Source organism: Globicephala melas, chromosome 17 (genome assembly GCF_963455315.2).
Source record: "Globicephala melas chromosome 17, mGloMel1.2, whole genome shotgun sequence".
Taxonomy (NCBI): Eukaryota; Metazoa; Chordata; class Mammalia; order Artiodactyla; family Delphinidae; genus Globicephala; species Globicephala melas.
In genome coordinates this window covers 12,088,181-12,113,052 of record NC_083330.1, presented here as the reverse complement: position 1 = coordinate 12,113,052, position 24,872 = coordinate 12,088,181, and the positions used below count along the sequence as shown (strand labels likewise).

At 38.5% G+C, this 24,872-nt stretch overlaps 1 protein-coding gene across 1 annotated transcript; it reads left to right on the top strand.

Annotated features, from left to right (window-relative positions):
- The first annotated feature begins 353 nt into the window (after window positions 1–353).
- Window positions 354–24,319, top strand: VCPIP1 (valosin containing protein interacting protein 1). Its single transcript, XM_030859634.2, has 3 exons — window positions 354–3,338; window positions 12,562–12,648; window positions 21,620–24,319. The coding sequence occupies exons 1-3, from the start codon at window positions 626–628 to the stop codon at window positions 22,486–22,488; spliced, it is 3,669 nt and encodes a 1,222-aa protein (XP_030715494.2). The 5' UTR covers window positions 354–625; the 3' UTR covers window positions 22,489–24,319.
- Window positions 24,320–24,872: the final 553 nt, after the last annotated feature.

The following is a 24,872-nucleotide window of genomic DNA, read 5'->3' as shown; positions in this document are numbered from 1 at the left end:
CCTAAGGGGGAAGTAAGTCTGGTCGCACCGCAGGGCATCCTAGGAAATGTGGTCTCTCATACTCATTTTGCTTGGGCCCCAGAGTGGGGAAGACGACAGAAGGCATACAGTTAAAACTACAACTCCCGGCAGGCAAAGTGAGCGACTCTCCGCCTTTCTGCCCCCATTTCGAGTGCCTTCCTCTTCCTCCTCTCCGCAGGCGCCGAACCTCTTGGCCTCACGGTATTTGTAGTTCTTTATGGACCCAGGATCCTAGCACTTGATGGCCAGGAGAGAGGCTAGAAAACTCTAATTCCCAGAGGGCAGAGCGAAAGGTGCGCCTGCGCAGTCTCAGTGAGGGCGTGTATGTCTGTGTGTCTGAGGGAGAGAGAGCGAGAGCGAGTGAGTGTGAGTGCGGGCTAGGGTGGTGGCCGTTACGTTCGGGGCAACGGCTACGGTAGTGGAGAAGCAAGAAGAGAAACAACGTCCGGCGCTTCCGCCTTCGCTTAGGAGGAGGAGGAGCTGGTAGGGAAAGGAAAGTGATTCGCCCTGGGCCTGGACTAGACCGAGTCGGGCCGGCGGGGGTTTGGCTATGAGCCTTTGAGGGTCGCTTGGGACGCGGAGCGAGACTCGGGAGCCGAGAGCTATGTCTCAGCCGCCGCCGCCGCCTCCGCTGCCGCCGCCGCCTCCTCCCCCAGAGGCTCCGCAGACTCCGCCGTCTCTGGCGGCGACGGCGGCGGCTGCTCCGGGAGTGCTCTCGAAGCGGAGAGACCGGAGAATCCTCTCCGGGAGCTGCCCGGATCCGAAGTGCCAGGCGCGTCTGTTCTTCCCGGCCTCCGGTTCTGTCAGCATCGAGTGTACCGAGTGCGGACAGCGGCACGAGCAGCAACAGCTGCTGGGGGTGGAGGAGGTGACCGACCCGGACGTAGTGCTGCACAACCTGCTGCGGAACGCGCTGCTCGGGGTGACAGGGGCACCCAAGAAGAACACGGAATTGGTAAAGGTGATGGGCCTTTCCAACTACCACTGCAAGTTGCTGTCGCCCATCTTAGCTCGCTACGGAATGGACAAGCAGACAGGCCGGGCTAAGCTTCTCCGGGACATGAACCAGGGCGAGCTGTTCGATTGCGCTTTACTGGGGGACCGCGCCTTCCTCATCGAACCAGAGCATGTGAACACGGTGGGCTATGGCAAGGACCGCTCCGGAAGCCTCCTGTATTTGCATGACACGCTTGAGGACATCAAGCGGGCCAATAAGAGTCAGGAATGCCTCATTCCAGTGCATGTGGACGGGGATGGACACTGCCTGGTGCATGCTGTGTCCCGGGCTCTAGTAGGCCGGGAGCTCTTCTGGCATGCCTTGAGAGAGAATCTTAAACAGCACTTTCAGCAGCACCTGGCCCGATATCAAGCCCTGTTCCATGACTTCATTGATGCCGCTGAGTGGGAGGACATTATCAATGAGTGTGACCCTCTGTTTGTACCACCTGAGGGTGTTCCCTTGGGCCTGAGGAACATCCACATATTTGGGCTTGCCAATGTGCTGCATCGCCCGATTATTCTGTTAGATTCACTCAGTGGCATGCGAAGCTCTGGTGATTATTCAGCCACCTTTCTGCCAGGCCTTATCCCTGCAGAGAAGTGCACTGGGAGAGATGGTCATTTGAACAAACCCATCTGTATTGCCTGGAGTAGCTCTGGTAGAAACCATTATATCCCCTTGGTAGGCATAAAAGGGGCTGCTTTGCCCAAACTGCCTATGAATTTGCTTCCTAAAGCATGGGGTGTGCCTCAGGACCTCATTAAGAAGTACATCAAACTTGAGGAGGACGGTGGTTGTGTTATTGGAGGAGACAGAAGTTTGCAGGATAAATACTTACTTAGGCTTGTTGCTGCTATGGAAGAAGTCTTTATGGACATACATGGTATCCATCCTAGTTTGGTGGCTGATGTCCATCAGTATTTCTACAGGAGGACAGGGGTGATAGGAGTTCAGCCTGAAGAAGTCACAGCAGCTGCTAAAAAAGCAGTAATGGATAATCGCCTTCACAAATGTTTGCTCTGTGGTGCCCTTTCTGAACTTCATGTTCCTCCAGAGTGGTTGGCTCCGGGAGGGAAACTGTATAACCTGGCAAAAAGTACTCATGGACAGCTGAGGCCTGACAAAAATTATAGCTTTCCCTTGAACAATTTGGTTTGCTCATATGATTCAGTGAAAGATGTTCTGGTACCAGACTACGGATTGAGTAACCTGACAGCTTGTAATTGGTGCCATGGCACATCTGTGCGAAGAGTCAGAGGAGATGGGTCTATTGTGTATTTGGATGGGGACAGAACTAATGCTAGGTCCACTGGTGGCAAATGTGGTTGTGGATTCAAACATTTTTGGGATGGTAAAGAGTATGACAATCTACCAGAAGCTTTTCCTATTACTTTGGAATGGGGTGGAAGAGTGGTCAGAGAAACAGTATATTGGTTCCAGTATGAAAGTGATGCATCTTTGAATAGTAATGTTTACGATGTTGCCATGAAACTTGTTACCAAGCACTTTCCAGGTGAATTTGGGAGTGAAATCCTGGTTCAGAAAGTTGTCCACACTATATTGCATCAGACTGCCAAAAAGAATCCTGATGATTATACTCCTGTAAATATAGATGGTGCTCATGCCCAAAGAGTTGGAGACGTACAAGGACAAGAGTCGGAGTCCCAGCTCCCAACTAAAATTATTCTTACCGGACAGAAAACAAAAACTTTGCACAAGGAGGAGTTAAACATGAGTAAGACTGAAAGAACTATTCAACAGAATATTACGGAACAGGCTTCTGTAATGCAGAAACGAAAAACAGAGAAGTTAAAACAAGAACAAAAGGGGCAGCCCAGGACTGTTTCTCCCAGTACCGTTCGTGATGGTCCTTCCTCTGCACCTGCCACCCCTACCAAGGCTCCCTATTCACCAACCACTTCTAAGGAGAAGAAGATCCGAATAACAACTAATGATGGACGACAGTCCATGGTTACACTTAAGTCTTCAACAACGTTTTTTGAACTTCAGGAAAGCATAGCCAGAGAATTCAACATTCCTCCATATTTACAGTGTATTCGATATGGCTTTCCTCCTAAAGAGTTAATGCCACCCCAGGCAGGAATGGAAAAGGAGCCAGTTCCTTTACAACATGGTGACAGAATTACAATAGAGATTCTAAAAAGTAAAGCCGAAGGGAGTCAGTCTGCAGCAACACACTCGGCCCACACTGTGAAACAAGAAGAGAGTGCTGTCACTGGTAAACTGTCATCTAAGGAACTTCAGGAGCAAGCTGACAAAGAAATGTACTCCTTGTGTCTTTTAGCAACGTTAATGGGTAAGATCAATTTAACTCAGACAGTATTTCTTAATTGTGAATGTAATATGCTGAGTTTTTCTGATGTCTTCATGGAAAAAAATGGTCATCCTAAAAACTATCTGATTATATATTTTAGAAGAAAATTATTTTCTTTAGTTTTTTGACAGTTAGTGGATAGATGTTAGTGTGATTTTCTATTGAGTAAATATTAGGAAAACGTAACTAAGAAAGTGAAAGTAGTCCCTAATTGTCACCAGATTATTTAAATATAACGTATTCTTGTAATTGTTTTTTTAAAAATAGGCTTGTAATGGATCCATTTAAAGGCTTTTTCATTTTTTCCCCCTTGGCTCTATTGAGCCTGCCCACCTTGTCCCTTTTCATTTATTTTTAAATTTCATTTTCCTGCGTGTCATGTGATTTCAGGACTTCCTGTTTGATGAATTGCAGTTTCTGGGTTTATATGCTCACTGTACTCCCACCTAATGGTCTCTCTCATCCATTTCCTGTTCTCCCTTTCCCAGTTCATCACATTTTTCTTATTTGTACATTAGGATTTGTGTTTAAGTAATTTCCTTGCTCGGTGACTCTTTGCCATGAATTGTAATGAACTATTATAACTGAAGAGAAACATAAGGAACCGAGGTAGATATTAACGGGGTTGCTTAAGAAGCATTTCTTTTTAATAATTCAACACAAATTAAAGGAAAATAGATTATCAATCAAATATATGATTTAAAGCTTTAGATGATTTGGGAAATAATCCAATGGTGTACTTTTTACATTATTTTTATTGACTAATCTTTGTGTTTAAATTACTGTTAATATGCTTTATTAAGGCTTGAAATAGAAGTAAAATTGAAATACATTACATATTAGAAGGGCCTTATTTTTGCTGAAATGAGAGCTTTCAACTGGAAAAGTGATCTGGGTTTTGATTGTGTTTTCTAAGAGTACTAAATATCAGTGAATTGGTCCTTGACCTTCCAAAACGAAGATTATTTATTTCTGGCTTGTTAAGTTTAGGGGCCTAGTAGTTAATAGGGGATCTAAAAGCCCTATACAAATTTATAACTTAATATTGCTGACTTTATTTTGGCAGACATAGTCATTGAATTGGGGGCTATGTCAAGAAATGTACTAGCTAGGCACTTTGCATTTTTTTCTATCTCTTAAGAGTTTTTAGTTTCTTAGAGACTGCGCGGAATAAAGGAAAAGATTGTGAATTTTGGAGTGAGAAAGACCTAGAATTTGAATTCCAGCTCCACTACTTGTTAATTTAGTGATTTCAGGCATGCTGCTTAACTCCCCAGTAGTACTTCAGTTGCCTCCTATCCACAAGATACCCCTTGTAGTTGGTACATAGGGCAACAGCAAAGTACTCCCAGAACTCCGAAAATTTAATAACATCATTAATAACAGAATGGATAAACTTAGATATGTGCTGAAGGCACTTTTAAGAAAACCAACAATCTCCCAGGTCAAAACAGGAAAAGACGTCTTTCTCCATAGAAGAGGAACTCTTGAGAATGTGGCTCATATATAACCTTGGATGTCCAGCACCTGGTATGATGCCCAGCAGGGAGTGGGCACTTTGAAATGTTTTTTTTTTTATTGAATTAAATAGATGACATTAACATATCCAAAGAAAGGCTGTGTCAGCAGAAATGGAATGGATGGTCAGCACTGAACACTGAAAAAGAGTTGAAAAGCAGAGTTTGGCAATGTTTATACACTGCTATACAAGGGGAAAAGATACATCAACTGGGGTTCGTGAAAATTCTGGTAACTAGAAAGGTAGTCTCAATTGAGGGGCAGGAGTATTTGATCAGTTCTCACTGTGGCCTGGCTCAAAGATCTGAATCCCTTTACTGATTGCACAGTCACCAAGCATCTAGTCTGATCACTCATTTAGCTTCCTGATGTAAGTATTGATAATACAGGTGAGAGTGCAGGTGAGGATTATATTCACTTGGAAGGCTGTGTTCTCCATGTAGATTAATAATTTGGCACGGGTGAGATTATGATCAGTAGTCTAAAAGTCTGGTCAGCATAATATGTTTCATAATGAAAATTAGTAAAATATAATTCTCATTTACAGTTAGTCACTTTTTGAGGTTGGATTGAGGTTTCTGGACCTGAATATCTGAGTACTGGACTGTGGACTGCAATGAGTTGACCAAGATAACGTCGTCTTGTTACGATCTCTTCCCTCTTCACCTCCAGCATTTATGTTGCTGCCCCTACAAACCCACACATTTCTTTAAGTCTCCCACTTCTACTTCTGACACAGAATTTAAGCATAAAAAGAGTGTTTTGCTAATTTTATGGTGGTGGTTCTTGAGAGACTTTCTGCTTTAAAGTACTAAGACAGTGCCTGGCCTCTATTAGTTCCTCTATAAACATTAGTTTTCTACCTCTAATTCTCTCGTAACTGTATTTGAATTACATAGAAGATTTTTTTTTTTTTTTTGGCCCCCTGGCTTGTGGGAACCTAGTTCCCCAACCAGAGATTGAACCCATGCCCCCTGCAGGGGAAGTGCAGAGTCCTAACCACTGGACTGACAGGGAATTCCCTGGAAGATGTTCTTAATTAAAAGTGATAGGTTTGTAAAAATGTCAGTTTGGGGTTAGCTAAGTAAGTACACACAGCCCTGTGTAAAGAGTGCTGAGGAACTCTTGATGTTTAGATTGGAGAGGGCTGGAAAATGGAAAATGACGGTTTATTTAGAAAATTGCAAATTTCAAAGTGCAGAAATAACTTTGTGAATTACCAAATGTGAGCTAAGCTGCTGGTATGTTGGTTTAGAAAATAGCTCATCAAGCTTTCTGCTGTTCAGATAGCTGCCTCCTTCTCACTTAGGTTAAGGCTTTACTACCACTTTCTTAAAGAGGTTGTCTCCTGACCACCTTATCTAAGGGTTTGAGAGACCTTTGCTAAACCACTCTATTACTGCACCCTGTTCAATTCCCTCTTAGCACCTGTTATAAGTTTTCATTATCTTGTTTGTTGGTTTACTTACTCATTTGCCTCCCCCATTATAAATGCCACAGAGGCAGAGACAGTAGCCTGTTTTATTCACCGATAAATACTTTATCACCTAGTACAGGCCCTGGCACTTATTAGGTGCCAAGTACATGCTTGTTGAATGAATGAATGCAGATTATGTCAGCAAAATGAACATCTGCTGTGAGCTAGAGATTGTGTTGTAGGTACAAAGATGAATGAGACATGGTCCTTGCCCTCCATAAACTTACCTGCAGGGTCTCAACTGAGGGCATCCCATACTTTTATAGTTTTCATTTATAATTTTTATACATAGAGAAAAGGAAGCTGGAGATCTGTTGATGAAAGCTACAAAAGTATGGGGGATATATATATAGATAGATAGATAGATATAGGATTGTGTGTCTTCATTAAATAGGCTGACTTCTTGATAGCCAGGGACGTGTGTGTTGCCTATCTACTGTTTTTAAGTAGGATATTTATTAAATAGAATTTATATCTATTATTATTTGTATCAACGAGACTAAGTGAGTACATCAATCTTTTGCTCAGTTCATGGAACTAGTCACTTTGAATCTAACAATGGTAGTTTAAAATGAAATAACAGTGTTCTACCTGTAATATTTCACAGATTTTAATCTGCTTTATCCAGACCACTTGGACATTATTAAACAGTTTTTTCAGACTGTTATCTTCATTATTTATACAGTATGTGAGTGACTTTAACTCTGGCATTGCAAAATATGTAATTAAATTTTCTTATAGACCAGTTTTTTGTGGATTCTATTTTGTGGTAGATATGATAGATAGTAGTACATCATCCACCGTGAATACTAGGCTAATTTCTTTTTTATTAATATTGTATTCCACTAACTTTTTAGTTAATTTTCTCTTTTAAGAGATAAAGACAGATTTGTGAAAAACGGTTTGTCAGTTTTATACATACTTTGTCAGAGTTGCTGTAATGGAATTAGGCTATTTGTGAGATATTTACCCCACTTTACTTACAAAGGTTAGCATCCTTTCAGGGGTTGAGAAACTTGTGTGATTTTTATATACCTTCTGTCTTTCTTAAAGAACTGTATGAGTTTTTAGTATACATTTTTAAATTACACAATATTTTATAATTTCATAGTAACTGCCTTGGGCTTTTCCAAAATCACACGTGGTATTCAAACACTTATTTTTAAGATGACTTGGGGTCTGAATATCATTGCATCTTGAATTTTTTCTTCAAATATTGGGTGAAGGACGTTTCAAATCTAGATAGGACTTAATGCATCTGTTATTCTTAACATACACTCTGGTAACCCTTCCAGTTGATTTGTAGACAGCATATTTCTAATGGGGGAGCTGTCATAAAGTTGAATAAAAAGAATGCATATAGATGTATCTTAAGGTAAATATGTACCTTCAAAGTATGATATTATAAAATCACCATTTATGACATAAGTGATAAATGGTGATTTTATAATATCATACTTTGAAGATTAAGTTAAACATCAATTCTATTTCCTTTATTCCTTCACATTTTTTTAATTATAAGATAATATTATTTTTAAAAATTCAAAGATCTCAAGTATGTATAAAGTAGAATATAGTAGTTTTCTTTAACATTTGTACTCCCCAGAGAGAATCAGACTCTGTGTGTGTGTGTGTGTGTGTGTGTGTGTGAGATAAATATATCTTTTTTTTTTTTTTTTTGCGGTACGCGGGCCTCTCACCGCTGTGGCCTCTCCCATTGCGGAGCACAGGCTCCGGACGCGCAGGCTCAGCGGCCATGGCCCACGGGCCCAGCCGCTCCGCGGCACGCGGGATCCTCCCGGACCAGGGCACGAACCCGTGTCCCCTGCATCGGCAGGCAGACTCTCAACCACTGCGCCACCAGGGAAGCCCCAAATATATCTTTTAATGGCTGATGATGACACTAAAAGACACTTAAGGGACTGAGTATAAGGAGAGAAACAAGCATGCCTTTCTTAGAAATGGTTTTGACTATTGATAAGGTAGATACAGTTTTAGATGGGAGGATCTGCAGGAAGGGTGGAGAGATGGCAACAATTTTTCTCAGCTAATGAATACCTTTAGGATTCTTCTAGTAGAAACAGCCCTATGTTCCTACTTTAAATTTACATTTTGGTCAGTTTATTTTATGGTAATAGGAACTTGAGTTCAGAATTAACTTAGGTATTTTGGGGGGGAACTTAATAATATATTTCATATATTTTTTATTTGTTTTGTTTTTTTAATATATTTCATATAGATGTTAGATTTTAAAATTTACTCACTTGTTGAAACTTCAAATTGCTTTTTAAAATATCTAAAGTTAGAAAATTGGAACGATGACCTTTTAAACTCACTTTTAACCCATGATTTTGTTACTAGTAGTAAAAATTAGAAAAACAATGATATTTTTAAAATGTTTAATTTTAACATACTTAAAAAAATTACCTCTTATTAAAGAGGAAAAAAATTAGATAACCAAAAGAAAAAACATCCATAATATCACTGCCATATATAATAACTACTGTTCAGGTGAGAGAACTGAAGACTATTAGGAAGGATTCAAGGAAGACGAGGTATGAACAGAGCTTATCTATGGTGGTGGTATAGACTTTTTTCTACATTTATACATATATGCAGTATGTTCAATATAAGTATTTTACTGTTGTACTATGAAGAAACAGTTGAATTATAAAGCAAAATTAATTGGAGACTAACAAAAATATGAATTAGTATAGTATTTGTTAGATGCTTTACCAGACTAGTCCTGTTCTCTAAGAATTTGTTTTCCAATGAAATGGTAGAAGAGTTATTCCTCCTCCCCCTTTTTAAAGCAGTTTTCAAATATGGTATTATTAAGTATGGTCACCATGTTGTATATTACATCCCTGTCACTTATTTATTTTATAACTGCAAGTTTGTACCTAAAAGCCTTTACTTTTGTTTTTGCTATGATTTTGTTTTATTAGATTCATGAAGAGGTACAGATGGTACCATTAGTTAACATTTTATCCATATAACATTAAAGAGCAGTTGTCGTTGTGCTGCTTCAATTAAGTTTTTCATGGACATCTCTCAGGCATTATTAAAAGAAAACCTCATTTATGCTAGTATTCATTTCACGAATTCTGAGTGCTACTAGCTCTCCAGCATTGTGCCAGGCCCGGGAATAGAAAGTGAAATAGGCCACTGACCTTTTCCTGACTCTGAAAATCTTCTGGTCTAGAAGGGGAAACAGAAAAGTAAACTGAGTTAACCTGCAGTGTGATCAGGGCTATGGTGTTTATATGCATGGGAGCATTAAGGAGGGTACCTACCTAACCACCACTGAAGAAGAATCCTAGAGGAAGTGACACCTAAATTGAGTTTTAAGGAATACATAGCTATTACTGGTCTTTGGGGAACTGGAGCAATTTGGTGGTGTTGCTTTGTAGAAATCAAGTTAGGATATGATGCGAGAGCTGTGAGATAGGAGCAAGGGTAAGGAATCTTAGGCTGCCTTTTATGCCGTGAGAAAGGAGCTTGGACTTACCATATGGTTTGGTGGAACCATTAAAGGTTTAACTCTGAAGGCTGTATGGAGTAGAGATTTGAGGAGAGTAAGATTAGAGGGAAAACCAATTTTGAGGCGGTGGCAGTGCTTCAGGCAGGAGATGGGCCTGAACCAGGTCAGTTGTAGAAGGAATGGAGAGAAATGTAGCAGAGAGCCATCTGTGACTGATGGGGGACTTGTGCAGTGTCACAATCCTTGCTTCCTGATCTCTGATCCCTTTTCCTGGTTCTGTTTCTAACAAACATGACTTCAGTGGAAGTGTGTATATACCAAAGGAAATAATTTGCCTAGTTTTTCTTTCAACCAGTTGTTGATGCCATGGATTTCTATAAGAAGAGAGTATGGATAGTTCTGCCAAATTTGTTGTAACATGATTTGACCTTTAGTAGAGGTTTAGTATCAGTGGAGAAGGTATAAGCTGTGGAACGATATACAGGATTCAGATCCAGGCTTTGCCGCTTACTAGCTATTTGATCTAGCGAGAAATATTTAAACTCTCTGAGCTTGTTTCTTTTTCTGTAAAATTGGGCTCAGTTTGGAGGAGAAAACGAAATTATGTGAAGTGCCTGATCAGAGCTGGGTAGACAATAGAGATTTAGGTGGTATCTATCCTTCCCTTAAAGCAATAGAGTATCCATGCTCACTGGGGCCATATAGGTCTGAAGGGGGTGAAAATTGGTTCTTGGGGGAGGGTAAAATAAATCTTACTCTAATGAAAAAAGTACAGATATACATATAGTATGTAAACAGATAAACAGCATATCTGTAGTATGCAAATACCATGGTCGAGGCAGATTAGGAAGATAATGGATAATTCTTAGGTAGATAATGAAAACACAAGGTTGATAAACAGTTCAATAGAGTTATTACTTTTTAGAGTTTTGCCTGCTTAAGTAAGGAATAGTTGGGTTTGTAAAGTATCAATATTAAGAAACATCGTTTTTCTTACTAGTATTTAGGTGTTCAGTTCTGAGGAGTTTACTATTTTGGCACCCGTTTAGATTTTTTTTTTTTTTTTTTTTTTTTTTGGCGGTACGCGGGCGTCTCACTGTTGTGGCCTCTCCCATTGCAGAGCACAGGCTCCGGACGCACAGGCTCAGCGGCCATGGCTCACGGGCCCAGCCACTCCGCGGCATGTGGGATCTTCCCAGACCGGGGCACGAACCCGAGTCCCCTGCATAAGCAGGCGGACTCTCAACCACTGCGCGCCACCAGGGAAGACCCCATCCTTAACTTTTTATTTGAAACTTCTTATTGATAATAGGCACTGTCAAAGGATGTTCTTGAAAACAACGTTTTTGTGAAATAGTGGGTTGCTTATAGCTATTTTGTGGGCTTCTAATGTTTATTCTAAATCTCATCAATAGGTCATTTCCCCCCTAAATTTCTGTTTTAAAAAGTCAAATTTGCAACAACAAAATACATTAATTACTTATCTTCAGTCTACCTATTTACTTTTCTCCCTAGTCCTTTCCATCTGTTTTTATTAGTTTTAACCTAAATATAGAATATATTTTTTATATTCTACTTTAAAAACATAGTATCTTTCTGTAACCTTTTTTGTTGTTCTAGTCCACAGTTGCATACTAGTTTACTTTGAACTGGATTGGGTCTTCATATGTATTTTGTTTAATATGCCCATTATTGACTCATGCAGCTTTAAAGACACTTTTTATTTTTAAAGATGTTGGGGGTAGGAGTTTATTAATTAATTAATTTATTTTTGCTGTGTTGGGTCTCTGTTTCTGTGCGAGGGCTTTCTCTAGTTGTGGCAAGCGGGAGCCACTCTTCATCGCAGCGTGCGAGCCTCTCACTATCGCAGCCTCTCTTGTTGCGGAGCACAGGCTCCAGACATGCAGGCTCAGTAGTTGTGGCTCACGGGCCCAGTTGCTCCACAGCATGTGGGATCCTCCCAGACCAGGGCTTGAACCCGTGTCCCCTGCATTAGCAGGCAGATTCTCAACCACTGCGCCACCATGGAAGCCCCTAAAGACATTTTTGAATTAGTTCCTACATTTAAAAATGGGGGGACTTACCTGGTGGTGCAGTGGTTAAGAATCTTCCTGCCAATGCAGGGGACATGGGTTACATCCCACATGCCGCGGAGCAACTAAGCCCGTGCACCACAACTACTGAGCCTGCGCTTTAGAGTCCGTGAGCCACAACTACTGAGCCCACGTGCCACAACTACTGAAGCCTGTGCGCCTAGAGCCCGTGCTCCACAACAAGAGAAGCCGCTGCAATGAGAAGCCCACACACTGCAATGAAGAGTAGCCCCTGCTCTCCGCAACTAGAGAAAGCCTGCGCGCAGCAGTGAAGACCCAGCACAGCCAAAAATAAATAAACAAATAAATAGAAGACATTAAAAAAAAAGGGGGGAGAATTAAACATTAAAAACCTGGATTTCTGGCTTCTCTTGAAATGCCATTTGATATTGAAACATTGGGCCTCTACTCTTCCATGACAGCACTTGGCGATGGCTGCCATCTTAGATGGACCATGCATTTTCTAGTCATGTTCCCTCATTCCATATCACTTCCTATATGTTGTATTACACCAGACTGCATCACTCACTTAGGAGGTCTGCCTTGCGATCTCTGTTCAAGGCTAATCCATATTAAAGCAAGCCTGGGTTGAACTCTCTTGTTAGTTGCTAATACTGTATCTTTATTTTACAGGAGAAGATGTATGGTCTTATGCAAAGGGGCTTCCTCACATGTTCCAGCAGGGTGGCGTATTCTACAATATTATGAAGAAAACCATGGGTATAGTTGCTTTCTGATTTTATTCTTAGATAATATCTCCACTCAAGCTATTCTAAGATTAAGAAAGTTCAGATAATATTCTTATGAAACTATTTCCAGTGTTAATATTAGGTACATATTTTTCTTTATCAGTCTGCCTAGTTAAAATGGATTATTATCCTGATATGGTCAGCTACGTTTTCTGCTATAATATTACTAAAAATCTCCTATCACTTTCTTTCTCCTGTTTTCTCATTTAAGTTATGTATATGATCCTTAACAGCTAAAGACAAATTGTGAAATTAGAGGCCGATTTGTTTATAATGCTAGTGACTGTCCCAGAACCAGATAATACAGTGTTTTTTTGTTGTTGTGTTTTGACTATGATTACTATATACCTCAGTATTTTCTGGATTCTAGGAAACAGCTCACTTTACATTTAACCTCTTTTCACATTGGGTATACATTGTTTATAAAGATATGTGCAAGTGTATAACTGTATCTTCACAGTTTCAAGAGAGAGGTTGCCAGTATGTATGTTTGGACCCCATGTGTTTTATCAAAAATTTGATGTGAGTACTTTTGGCCCCAGACTTTATCACTCTGGCTTATCTCACTTTCTTACCTACCTGACCTCTGTAGATATTAAGTACATAATCTCTATTTTATGTTTGTTCGTTTGTTTTCTTTCTCATACACTTCTTTTTCCTTCTTAAAAAAACAAAACCCAACTTGGCTATTGTAGAAATGTTGAAACACATAAAAGTAGCAAGAATAATGTAATGAACCCCTATTTACCTACCACCCAGGTTCAATAATTATCAGTACATTTCTACCTACCCCATCTCAAATGGACTGTTTTGAAATAAATCTCAGACATAATTTCATCTGTAAGAACTTCAGTATGTATTTCTAAAAGTAAGCACTGTTTTTTTTTCTTTTTAAAAAATAACCATCATACCATTATCACATCTAAAAAATATGAACAGTAATTTTTAAGATATTACCAACTATCCAGTCAGTGTTTAAATTTCCTTGATTTTTGATTGTCTCAAAAAATGTTTTTTCTTTTGATTTATTGAATTGGGGACCAAAGAATAGCCAGCTGGCCAGTTGCCTTGCTTCCTTCCTTCCTCCCTCCCTCCCTCCCTCCCTCCCTCCCTTCCTAAGATAGGATTATTGAAACATAATTTGCATACAGTAAAACTCACCCTTTTTAGGAATACAGGCATGTGAATTTTGACAAACATACAGTCACATAACCACTACCACAATCAAGATATAGAGTATTTCCACCATTCCAAAAAAGTCGCCTTGTGCCCCTTTCTAATTAATCCCTTACCTCTCCCCCTAGGCTCTGGCAACTACTGATTTGATTTCTGTCTCTATATGTTTTCCTTTTTCATAGCACCATATAAATGGGACCATATCGTTTAACCTTTTGTGTCGGCTTCTTTGATTGAGCACAGGGGTTGGCAAACTCCTACCCGTGAGCCATACCAGGCCCGCTGCCTGTTGTATATAAAGTTTTATCAGAACACAACCACACTCATGTTTACATATTGTCTGTGGCTGCTTTCGCAGTGCAGTGGCAGAGTTGAATAGTTGTGACAGAGACTATATGGTCTGCAAAACCTAAAATATTTACCAGGTTGCCCCTTTACGGAAAAATTTTGTCAATTTCACTTTTTAGCCTAGTGCTTTTGAGATTCATCCGTCTGGTTGCATGTAGTTTATTTGTTTTTTATTGCTGAGTATTATTCCATTGTATGTATGTATCACATTTTAAAAATTCCATAACCAATTGAAGGACATTTAGTTTGTTTTTAGTTTTTGGCTACTATGAATAAAGCCACTATAAACATTTGTGTACACATCTTTGTGTGGACGTATGTTTTCACTTTTCTTTGGTAAATACCTAGGAGTGGGATTGCTGAAAAATGTGGTAAGTATATGCTCATCTTTATAAGAAACTTCCAGACCATTTCCAGATTGGCTGGACCATTTTGTATTCCTCCAGCACTTGGTAGTATTAGTTTTTTTTGTTTTGTTTTGTTTTTTGCAGTACGCAGGCCTCTCACTGTTGTGGCCTCTCCCATTGTGGAGCACAGGCTCCGGACGCCCAGGCTCAGTGGCCATGGCTCACGGACCCAGCCGCTCCGCGGCACGTGGGATCCTCCCGGACCGGGGCATGAACCCATGTCCCCTGCATTGGCAGGTGGACTCTCAACCACTGCGCCACCAGGGAAGCCCTCTCTTGCTTTTTTGCACTGGCTATAAATTCAGTGTTGAATAGAGTGGTGAGAGTGGATATCCTTGCCTTGTTCCTGGTCTAAGGTGGAAAGCATTCAAACCTGTAGGTTTTTCAGAAATGCCCTTTGTCAGGTTGAGGACATTCCCTTCTATTCCTAGTTTATTGATGGTTTTATAGTATCGTGAATGGATGTTGAATATTATCAGGTGCTCTTTTCCCACATCTATTGAAATGATCTTATAAGGGCTTTCTTTTTAGTTTGTTGATAGTGTGAACTACATTGATTTTTGACTGTTGAACCAATGTCACATGCTGGATTCTTTTCTTTCTTTTTTTATAATCCATTAAAAAAATTTTTTTTGTTTATTTATTTAGTTTTGGCTGTGCCAAGTCTTAGTTGTGACAGGTGGGCTCCTTAGTTGCGGCTCCCGGACTTAGTTGTTGTGGCTTAGTTGTGGCTTGCTGGCTCCTTTAGTTGCAGCTGGTGGGCTCCTTAGTTGCGGCTCACGGGCTCCTTAGTTGTGGCATGTGAACTCTTAGTTACGCTGTGCATGTGGGATCTAGTTCCCTGAGCAGGGATCAGACCCACGTCTCCTGCCTTGAGAGGCAGATTCTTAACCACTGTGCCACCAGGGAAGCCCCTTTGCTAATATTTTGCTGAATGTTTTTATGACCATATTCATGAGGCATAATAATGATATGTAGTTTTCTTGTAATGACTGTTTAATCAGGGTAATGTTGGCTTCAGAAAATTGAGTGGGGAAGTGTTCACTCCTTTTCTGTTTTCTGGTAGATTTTGTAATAGCTTTCATATTATTTCTTTCTTAAATGGTAGAATTCACCAGTGAAGCCATCTGTGCTTGGAGTTTTCTTTATTGGATGGTTTTTAACTATGAATTTAATTTCTTTAATAGACTGCTCTTAAGGTTATTCCTTTCTTCTTGAATAAGCTTCGTTAGTTTTGCCTTTCAAGAAATCTGTCCGTTTCATCTAAGTTATCAATTTTATTGGCATAAAGTTGTTTATAATATTCCCTTACTGTCCTTTTAATGTCTTCAAGGTCTATAGCTCTGTCATTTCTGATATTGGCAATTTGTGCCTTTCTTGTTTTGCTGACTAGTCCAGCTAATGGTTTAGCAGTTTTATTGATCTTTTCAAAGAAACAGCTTTGGTTTTACAGGTTTTCTGCATTGTTTTCCTCATTTCATTTTCTTTGTCTTCTGCTATTATCTTTACTTTTTCTTTCTTATGCTTCCTTTGGATTTAATTTGCACTTCCTAGTTTCTTTAAGTAGAAACTTAGATTATTGATTACAAATTTTTGTTTTCTAATATAAGCATTTAAAGCTATAAATTTCTCTCTGAGCATCCCCCTGCCTTTTTTTTTGCATCCCTTTTTTTTTTTTTTTTTTTTTTTTTTTGCAGTATGTGGGCCTCTCACTGTTGTGGCCTCTTCCGTTACGGAGCACAGGCGCCGGACGCTCAGGCTCAGCAGCCATGGCCCACGGGCCCAGCCGCTCCGCGGCACGCGGGATCCTCCCGGACCAGGGCACGAACCCGTGTCCCCTGCATCGGCAGGCGGACTCTCAACCACTGCGCCACCAGGGAAGCCCTGCATCCCTTTCTTTTTAACTTTACATCTTTTTTTTTTTTAAATAACTTTCCATCTTTCACTTCATTCTACCTTCTGAAATATATCAATACCAGTTAATTTTTTTTTAAATAAATTAATTAATTTTTGGCTGCGTTGGGTCTTTGTTGCTGCGCGCGGGCTTTCTCCAGTTGCAGCGAACGGGGGCAACTCTTTGTCGTGGTGCACAGGCTTCTCATTGCGGTGGCTTCTCGTTGCAGAGCACGGGCTCTAGGCACGCAGGCTTCAGTAGTTGTGGCACGCGGGCTCAGTAGTTGTGGCTCGCAGGCTCTAGGGCACAGGCTCAGTAGTTGTGGCACACGGGCTTAGTTGCTCTGCGGTATGTGAGATCTTCCTGGACCAGGGCTCGAACCCGTGTCCCCTGCATTGGCAGGCGGATTCTCAACCACTGTGCCACCAGAGAAGCCCCAGTTAGTGGTTTTTAAAAAGTTATTACTTAATTATGATTGATGATAGGGCTCCCAGTAATTGGGGTAAGTATGCACTGTCTTTCATAGGACTGAAAATAACTTCCCTCAGTTGTTTTTGTGTGTGGGAGGGTTGTGGTGGGTGGTGTGGGGATGACGCTCTTGATTATTTTCTAAATAGTTTTTTGGTTTTGGTTTGAAATTATTTTTAAAATGTTAGCTGTGATGCTAAGACAATTTAATGCGGGAAAGAATAGTTTTATCAGTGAACAGGGCTGGGACAACTGGATATCCACATGCAAAAGAATGAAGTTTGACCTCTCCTTCCCACCAAATACAAAATTAACTCAAAATGTATAAAAAAACTGGAGTATGAGAGCTAAAACTAGAAAGCTCTTAGAAGAAAACATAGGCATAAAACTTATTGACTTTGCATTAGGCAAAATCTTTTTAGATATGACACCAAAAGTACAAGCAAAAAAATGTAGCTAAATAAAAACAAATTTTTGTGCTGCAAGGACACCAACATGAAAGTGAAATAACAACTCACAGAATGAGAAAATTTTGCATATTATATATCAGATAATAGATTTGCATCTAGAATATAAAGAACTCAGCAGTAAAAAGACAACCCAGTTAAAAATGGGCAAAGGATCCAGAGAAAATATATAAATGGCCAATAAGCACATGAACTGATGCTCAACATCATTAACCATGGGGAAATGCAAATCAGAACCACAATGAGATAGTACTTCATACTCACTAGCAAGGCTATAATCACAAAGACAGATATTAAGAATGGTGGGCAAGGAAATCCTGGTGGGAAAGTAAAATAGTGCAGCCGCTTGGGAAGAAAGTCTGGCAGTTGCTCAGAAGATTTAAGATGGAGCTACTATATAACCCAGCAATTCACTCTTAGGTGTACACCCGAGAGAAATGAAAGCATGTCCACAAAAAACTTGTACACAGATGTTCATAATAGCATTATTCATAGTAGTCAGAACTGGAAACAATGCAAATGTCTATCAACTTAGACACTGGATAAGTAAGATGTGATATATCCATACAATGAAATATTACTTGGCAATAGAAAGGAATGGGAATGCAGTACTGATACAGACCACACTGATGAACCTTGAATATCTTATGCTACATGAAACAAGCCAGAAACAAAAGACCATATATTGTATTATTTTACTTATATGAAAAGTCATATAAATGACAGAATAGGCACACCTAGAGAGACAGAGAGAGTAAATCAGTGGTTGCCTAGGGCTGGGAATGGGATGGGGGAGGAAATGGGAGTGACTGCTAATGGGTTCAGGGTTTCTTTCTGGGAAAATGTTCTAAAAGTGATTGTGGTGATGGCTACACAACTCTGAATATGCTAAAAAACATTGAACTGTACACTTAAAAATGGGTGAGCTGTGTGTGAATTATATGTCAGTAGAGCTGTTATATTTTTTAAATGTTACCTGTGGTATTTATTCTTATTAGGAGGGAGTTTAGAGCTCTGGAGTAGGAACATCTGATACTAAATTTTGGTTCTACTACTTATTCCTGTGTGACTTCTAAGTCTCAGTTTCTCTATTTGTAAAGTGGGTATGATAATATCGGGGTTATTATTAGGATCAAATGAGATTGTGCACATAAAGCAGTTAGCAAAGGGCCTGGTACCTAATAAATACTTAGCTAATGTTTGTTATTATTAGAATCCCAGCTGTTATTTGCAGAATTATTTTTAAAATTTTTGACTGTAACACAGACATTTGAAATGGGTCACCATCAGAAAATCATTTTACCTTTCAAAATATAATTTCATCTGATATTTGTGGTAAAATGTTACCTCTATTTTTAGGACAGATTCATGTGGCAAATCATTATCATCATCCCGTGGTCAAAGAATCAAAGCATAACAAGCCCTCCTCACCCCCAGACATACACCCATACCCTCCAAAAATTGGAAAAGAACATAATTCTCTTACTTTGTTCAAATCCACCCTAACAGATGGATGGTTATATCTACATTTGAACAGACATATTGCCCAATATAACAGATAGACTTTTAATATTCCTATTCTTTATGTTTGGAAAGTTATTTTTAAATTAATTCATGCATTGTTCTGGTGCACTTTAGGTAGTTTCCAGTTTTTTGATGTAAGAAAGAATGTAGCTATAAACATTATTATACATGTCTTTTGGTGTATATGTGCAATAGAATTGTTGATATATGATATAGAAATTTTAATACACCTTGATTCTTAAAATTCAAAGGACTATATAAGTGATATAAAACCTAAATGATTGTTTAATCACAACACAGTATTTGTATTGATTTTTCAACATATATTTTAAAGTTTTTTAATAATGTAAAAAGTCTAGAAACTATAGAAATAGGGAATATCACCTATAATTGCTAAATACTTGTCTTATACATGCATTTTTTGGTCATGATTGTAATTCCAATACTTAGATTTGCTTCCTGCTATTTTCCTGTATTATGCATATTTTACTGTATCAATGAGGCATCATAGGTTACTTATTTATATCAGTATTAATAGCTGCATATTACTTCTGTCAGGTAGATAGACTGTAATTTTCTTAACCCTTCTCTTCTTGTTGAAGCTTAGATTGTTTCCAGTGTTTCATTGTAAATAATACTGTGATAAACGTGTGGGACCGTGATTCTTTCCAGGGATAGCCAAGGGAAAGCATCACAGTAGCAGCCTGGAAACGACTACAAACCCTTGTGATCTAATATAGAAATTAAAACTATTGACTGCATGATGTATATTAGGCACTGTGGTATGTGCTTTGCATGTGTTCTCATATAATCCTCAAATAATTAGTTGAAATAAGTACTATACTCATTGTTATACTTACCTGATTGCATTATAATTGTCTATTGACACTCGTCTCCATCTCCTAACAATTACATTTTATTTTGGAATCTTCAGGGTCTACTTTAGCTCCTGGCATATAGTGAGGCTCAATAGTTGTTATCTATTGAAATGATTGTTTAAAAGCTTTTCCTTGGGGCATCCCTGGCCTTACCATTCAAAATTCTCTTTTTTGCTACCTTTGTTTCCTGAGCTATGGTTTACAGATCTCTGAGGTAGGGGATTGGTAGGAGGTAAACTGATTTAAGGGTTGTACTCTGAAAGGTACTATTTAGACATCTCTGATTTTAATTTTTGTACATCTATTTTTGTCAGTTCTCTCTGCCAAAAATGTGCCAAGAGGAAATTCTCATTAGATTTTCACTTATCACTGAAATGAATGTTTATTTGAACTTACTATATGGTATTTATTCATTTGAAGTTGTTTTTTTCTCTGATTATTTGGAATATTCACAGTAAGATACATTAGAACCACTCCGTAGCTTTTTTCAGAGAGGAAGGGACTATTCTTAATAACCTGCAAAACTGGAGAGAGACTACCTAAGTGCCCACAAAGCATTCCAGAGTTCACTCATCCTTCCCCTCTCTGAATTTCTGTAGTACTTACTAACAGTCTCATTCATTTTAAACTAGTTTGCTTTTGCCTTTATATTTTGCCATAAACATACCCATATATTATTAAAAGTTCATTTTTTTTAAACATAGAAAATTTATGGTTTCATAAAAGTTGAAAAGCCTTATTTTTGCATATTTGGAGTCTATACTTAAAATGTAAAGATATTGGATAGCTTAAAACACACATGCAATTTTTTTATGCCCAGGCTGGAAAAAGTATAAAAATTTGAAATACCATGTAGTGAGACCAAACTCTTCAGCTAGAAAATAAAGGGAAGCCTGCTTTAAAATTCTTACCCTCTACTGCTGCATTGACTGTGAGAAGGTATATCACACTGGGCCATTTGAAGAGCATCCATAACTCACTCTTGTTTTGGTGGTTCTGATCTGCCAGAGAGGAATAAGAGTTGTAACATGAAGTACAACTATTTCAAAGGAATTGAATTGAATACAATGTTATTAATCTTTTGTAACCAAATGTCAGTTCTTCCAGTTATACTTAAGTCACAGTGCCTTCCTTAATCCTAGCTTTCCTAAATGTGCCTCCACACCTATTTAATATGGAGTGTCTTATTTTGAAAGTTCATACTTTTTATATTTGTGAAAAATACATATATATACACAGAGAAAACTTTTATTCTGGTATTCTGTAATTTAATAGAATCACTTATGATTTTTAATTCAAGACACTGCGCAACATATGTACACAACACTTTGCCCTTATAGGTATTTTTAAAGTTTATAATTTGAATTTTACTAAATGAAAGTATATTTTCTTATTACTTTACTATGAGCAAATGCTTTACTAACACAATTGCTAGTGTTTTTCTTATGCAAGCTGTTTGTTTCAAGCCTAACAAACAGGTTTGTTTCAAGCCTAACAAAAGGTTTGTTTCAAGCCTAACTTTCCTAACCTTGTGATAGGTTAATGATATATATTTTTCAAATCCCCTGGGAAACTACATTAAGGTTTATGGTGGTATTTCTTTTTTTGTAATAGCATTAAATTCTATTAATAAGTATAATAAATTATTTGCTAATTAAGTTTGTTTTGAAAGCTGTTACCTGTAAATTATTATTGGAAGTTTACTATTCCAATTATAATTGTCTTTACTACACCTTTCAAGTAAGATTTTAATATGTTAAATTATTTTTCCTCTCTTCAGGTATGGCTGATGGCAAGCATTGCACTTTTCCACATCTGCCTGGCAAAACCTTTGTCTATAATGCTTCTGAAGATAGGCTGGAGTTGTGTGTGGATGCTGCAGGACATTTCCCCATCGGTCCTGATGTTGAAGATTTAGTCAAAGAGGCTGTAAGTCAGGTTCGAGCAGAGGCTACGACAAGAAGTAGGGAGTCAAGTCCCTCACATGGGTTATTAAAACTAGGTAGTGGTGGAGTAGTGAAAAAGAAATCCGAGCAGCTTCATAATGTGACTGCCTTTCAGGGAAAAGGGCATTCTCTAGGAACTGCATCCAGTACCCCACACCTTGAGCCAAGAGCTAGGGAAACTCCAGTTGTAAGGAAGCAGACCACAGGGACACACTTTAGTAGTTCCATTAAAACAGAGCCTTCTGTATTCACAGCTGCTCCTAGTAACAGTGAGCTTATTCGAATAGCTCCTGGAGTAGTTACAATGAGAGACAGCAGGCAGCTTGATCCTGATATGGTTGAGGCCCAGCGAAAAAAATTGCAGGAAATGGTTTCTTCTATTCAGGCGTCGATGGACAAGCACTTGCGGGATCAAAGTACAGAGCAGTCACTGTCTGATCTTCCTCAAAGGAACGTCGAAGTTGTGAGTCCTTCTGTGAAGTCTGGGAGTCTTCAGACTGGCTTACCTGAATCTTTTTCTGTAACTGGTGGCACTGAAAATTTGAACACGGAAACAACTGATGGCTGTGTGGCAGAGGCACTGGGAGCAGCACTTGCTACAAGGTCAAAAGCACAAAAGGGAAATTCCGTGGAGGAGCCTGAAGAGATGGATAGTCAAGATGCTGAGATGACAAACACAACTGAGCCAATGGATCACTCTTGATTTAATTAGAGGCTAATAAATGCAGAATGTTTATTGTGAACATGTAATATTTGTTGGCTGGGCCACATAACTTGATTAGTCATTAAAAATCTTGTACGTATATAATTCAAAGATTATATCTTGTTATTCAGTGCATGATAGCAAGTGTGTGATTGGCAATAGCTTTTAATATACTGCTGCCCAGGCTGGCTCTAAATTCCTATAAATTAGTTATTAGATCCGCTGAAATGACTTTCTTCCATATATGTGGTTCACTGTAATTTTAATTCCATGAAAGTCTTAATGTTTAAAACATGAAAATTCTCTTGCTACTTATGTTTGATTTCTGAAAAGGCTAGGGCTGGGGGGAAATAAGATTTTGCTAATGTTGATGTCATCAGGGTAACCATTCCACATATTTATTAGCGTGTCAAAGGATTTATGTAAATTTGAAGGTTATCTGAAGTAAATTGTATCTTGAAATTCATAAAAGGATATATTAGACACTGGGATCCTGACACTTTTGTGAACATGAACACATTCATAGAGATATATATTCTTGGTGAAACTATCTTGAGAATGTAGTGTAATGATATAACATTTTGCTGATTTGAGCAAGGTTGGGGAAGATAACTATTCTAGAATGATAAAGTCAATGTGATTCAGTAATGTTGCTGTCTGAGCCAACACAGCCAAGTGTGTGCTCTGTTGTTGATAATATGTTACCATTATTTTGAATCCTGGCCTGGTCAAGTACTACCAAATTTTTGTCCTTTAATCTTGCAGAAAAGTTGATTGCAATGTGTGGTAGAAAATAATAAAAATAATGGTAGCAGTAGTTAATCTCTAATTTTCAGAGTTTGTCAGATTCACAGAGCATTTATAAATAAGAATTTATCTTTATGAATGAGTTACATTGTTCTACAATTTCGATCAATGGTATTTAAGCTTGTATATGCTAAATGTATTTGAGCCCCTTTGAACCAAAAATGTTTCCCTTTTTTCTTAGAATCCATAAGATTTTCTTCATTTGTTGGCTTCACTTGGATTTGGATGCAAATTTGACTGCGTCATACCCTGATCAACCAGGCATTTGCTTAAATAGTGTATTCATCAAATCTTTAGTGCCAGTTTCCTCAAGAAGCAGCTTTCACGTTTACTCCTTAAAGAATGTTTATCCTGAGACTGGTATTGCACTATTTTATCCTATTCTGCAAATCTGTATTCTGAAATGTACACGTTAATCCATCTTTTTCCTCTGTTCACTGAAATTAAGTTGAATTTGAATGGATGAAAGACAAAATGTATGTTAATACAATCTCTTATCTAGAGCATTTAAAGCCTGGCTCTCTCTGTTTGCTCGTGTTAACAGATGCAGAACCGTTTGCATTTCAAGAAAATGTACATCAGAAATTATATTATCAGGTGTTTTAAAATGTCAACCTGTTGATTCATAAGGAATATAGACAGAACTTTAACTTGTGTTTCCAAATAAGGGAGTTTTTGGTTTCTTTCTATGAAAGTATCTCTGATGAATTCACTTATTAAGTTAACTACTTTATTTTGAATAGGGAAAGAATGGAGACTCTAGATATTTTGCAGGTGATATCTGAGCAAGATACATATTTGGGTTAGTTTTATCACATTATCACATTTTTAAAACCATATTGTCTCCATTCTTCTTCTAAATTTACTTTCAGATACCTCTCTCTATGTCTATAAATATAAGGAAATTTTAGAACTTTTATATTGTGTACTAGTTTTGCATAAAGAACTGCAGCTACCAAATAATATTTCCCATTTGGTTAGTACAGGTGACTTCTGTGTGTTAAATTAAAAATTACAAATATCACTAACCACTATAATTATTTTTGGGTTTTTTCAGCCACTAACACCCTCCCGCCCCTCCATCACCACATACTTTTTTTAGTCTAAATACAGGAAAACTGGTTAACAAACGAATGCATTGCTTCCAGGTAAATGATATAATCACCTTTTAACAAATATTTTCTTCACCTGTGGCTCGGTATGTTTAGTTAATAACTGACAAATATAATTTCATAGCATAAAGTAAAAATATCAGATGCACATTTTATCTCCCTATTAAATACTTTTGCATTTAGTCAAACTAGAATGCACCTGTGAACATTAGAAGGCAGGCTAATCTTTGACAACACTATTAATTTCTCTTGCCAGAGCAGTGCTATTTAGAAGCTGGTTAGGTGTGAACATTAAAATAATAGTTTGGGTTCTCCCTTGATAAAGAATAAAAGGCTCGATTCTGAGAATGGTCAGGTTTCTTGAAATTATTTTAGATAACTGAAATTTGGTTGCAGTAATTAATGGTTTTTGAGAAGTGGGCCAGGTATCATCTTCACAAAAAAGTTTTAGAGCAGAATTTCTTT

Coding starts and splice junctions, on each gene's coding strand:
- VCPIP1 (XM_030859634.2), top strand. CDS start 626: ATGTCTCAGCCGCCGCCGCCGCCTCCGCTGCCGCCGCCGCCTCCTCCC. Junction 3,339..12,561: donor TCTTTTAGCAACGTTAATGG/GTAAGATCAATT, acceptor TTTATTTTACAG/GAGAAGATGTATGGTCTTAT. Junction 12,649..21,619: donor TATTATGAAGAAAACCATGG/GTATAGTTGCTT, acceptor TCCTCTCTTCAG/GTATGGCTGATGGCAAGCAT.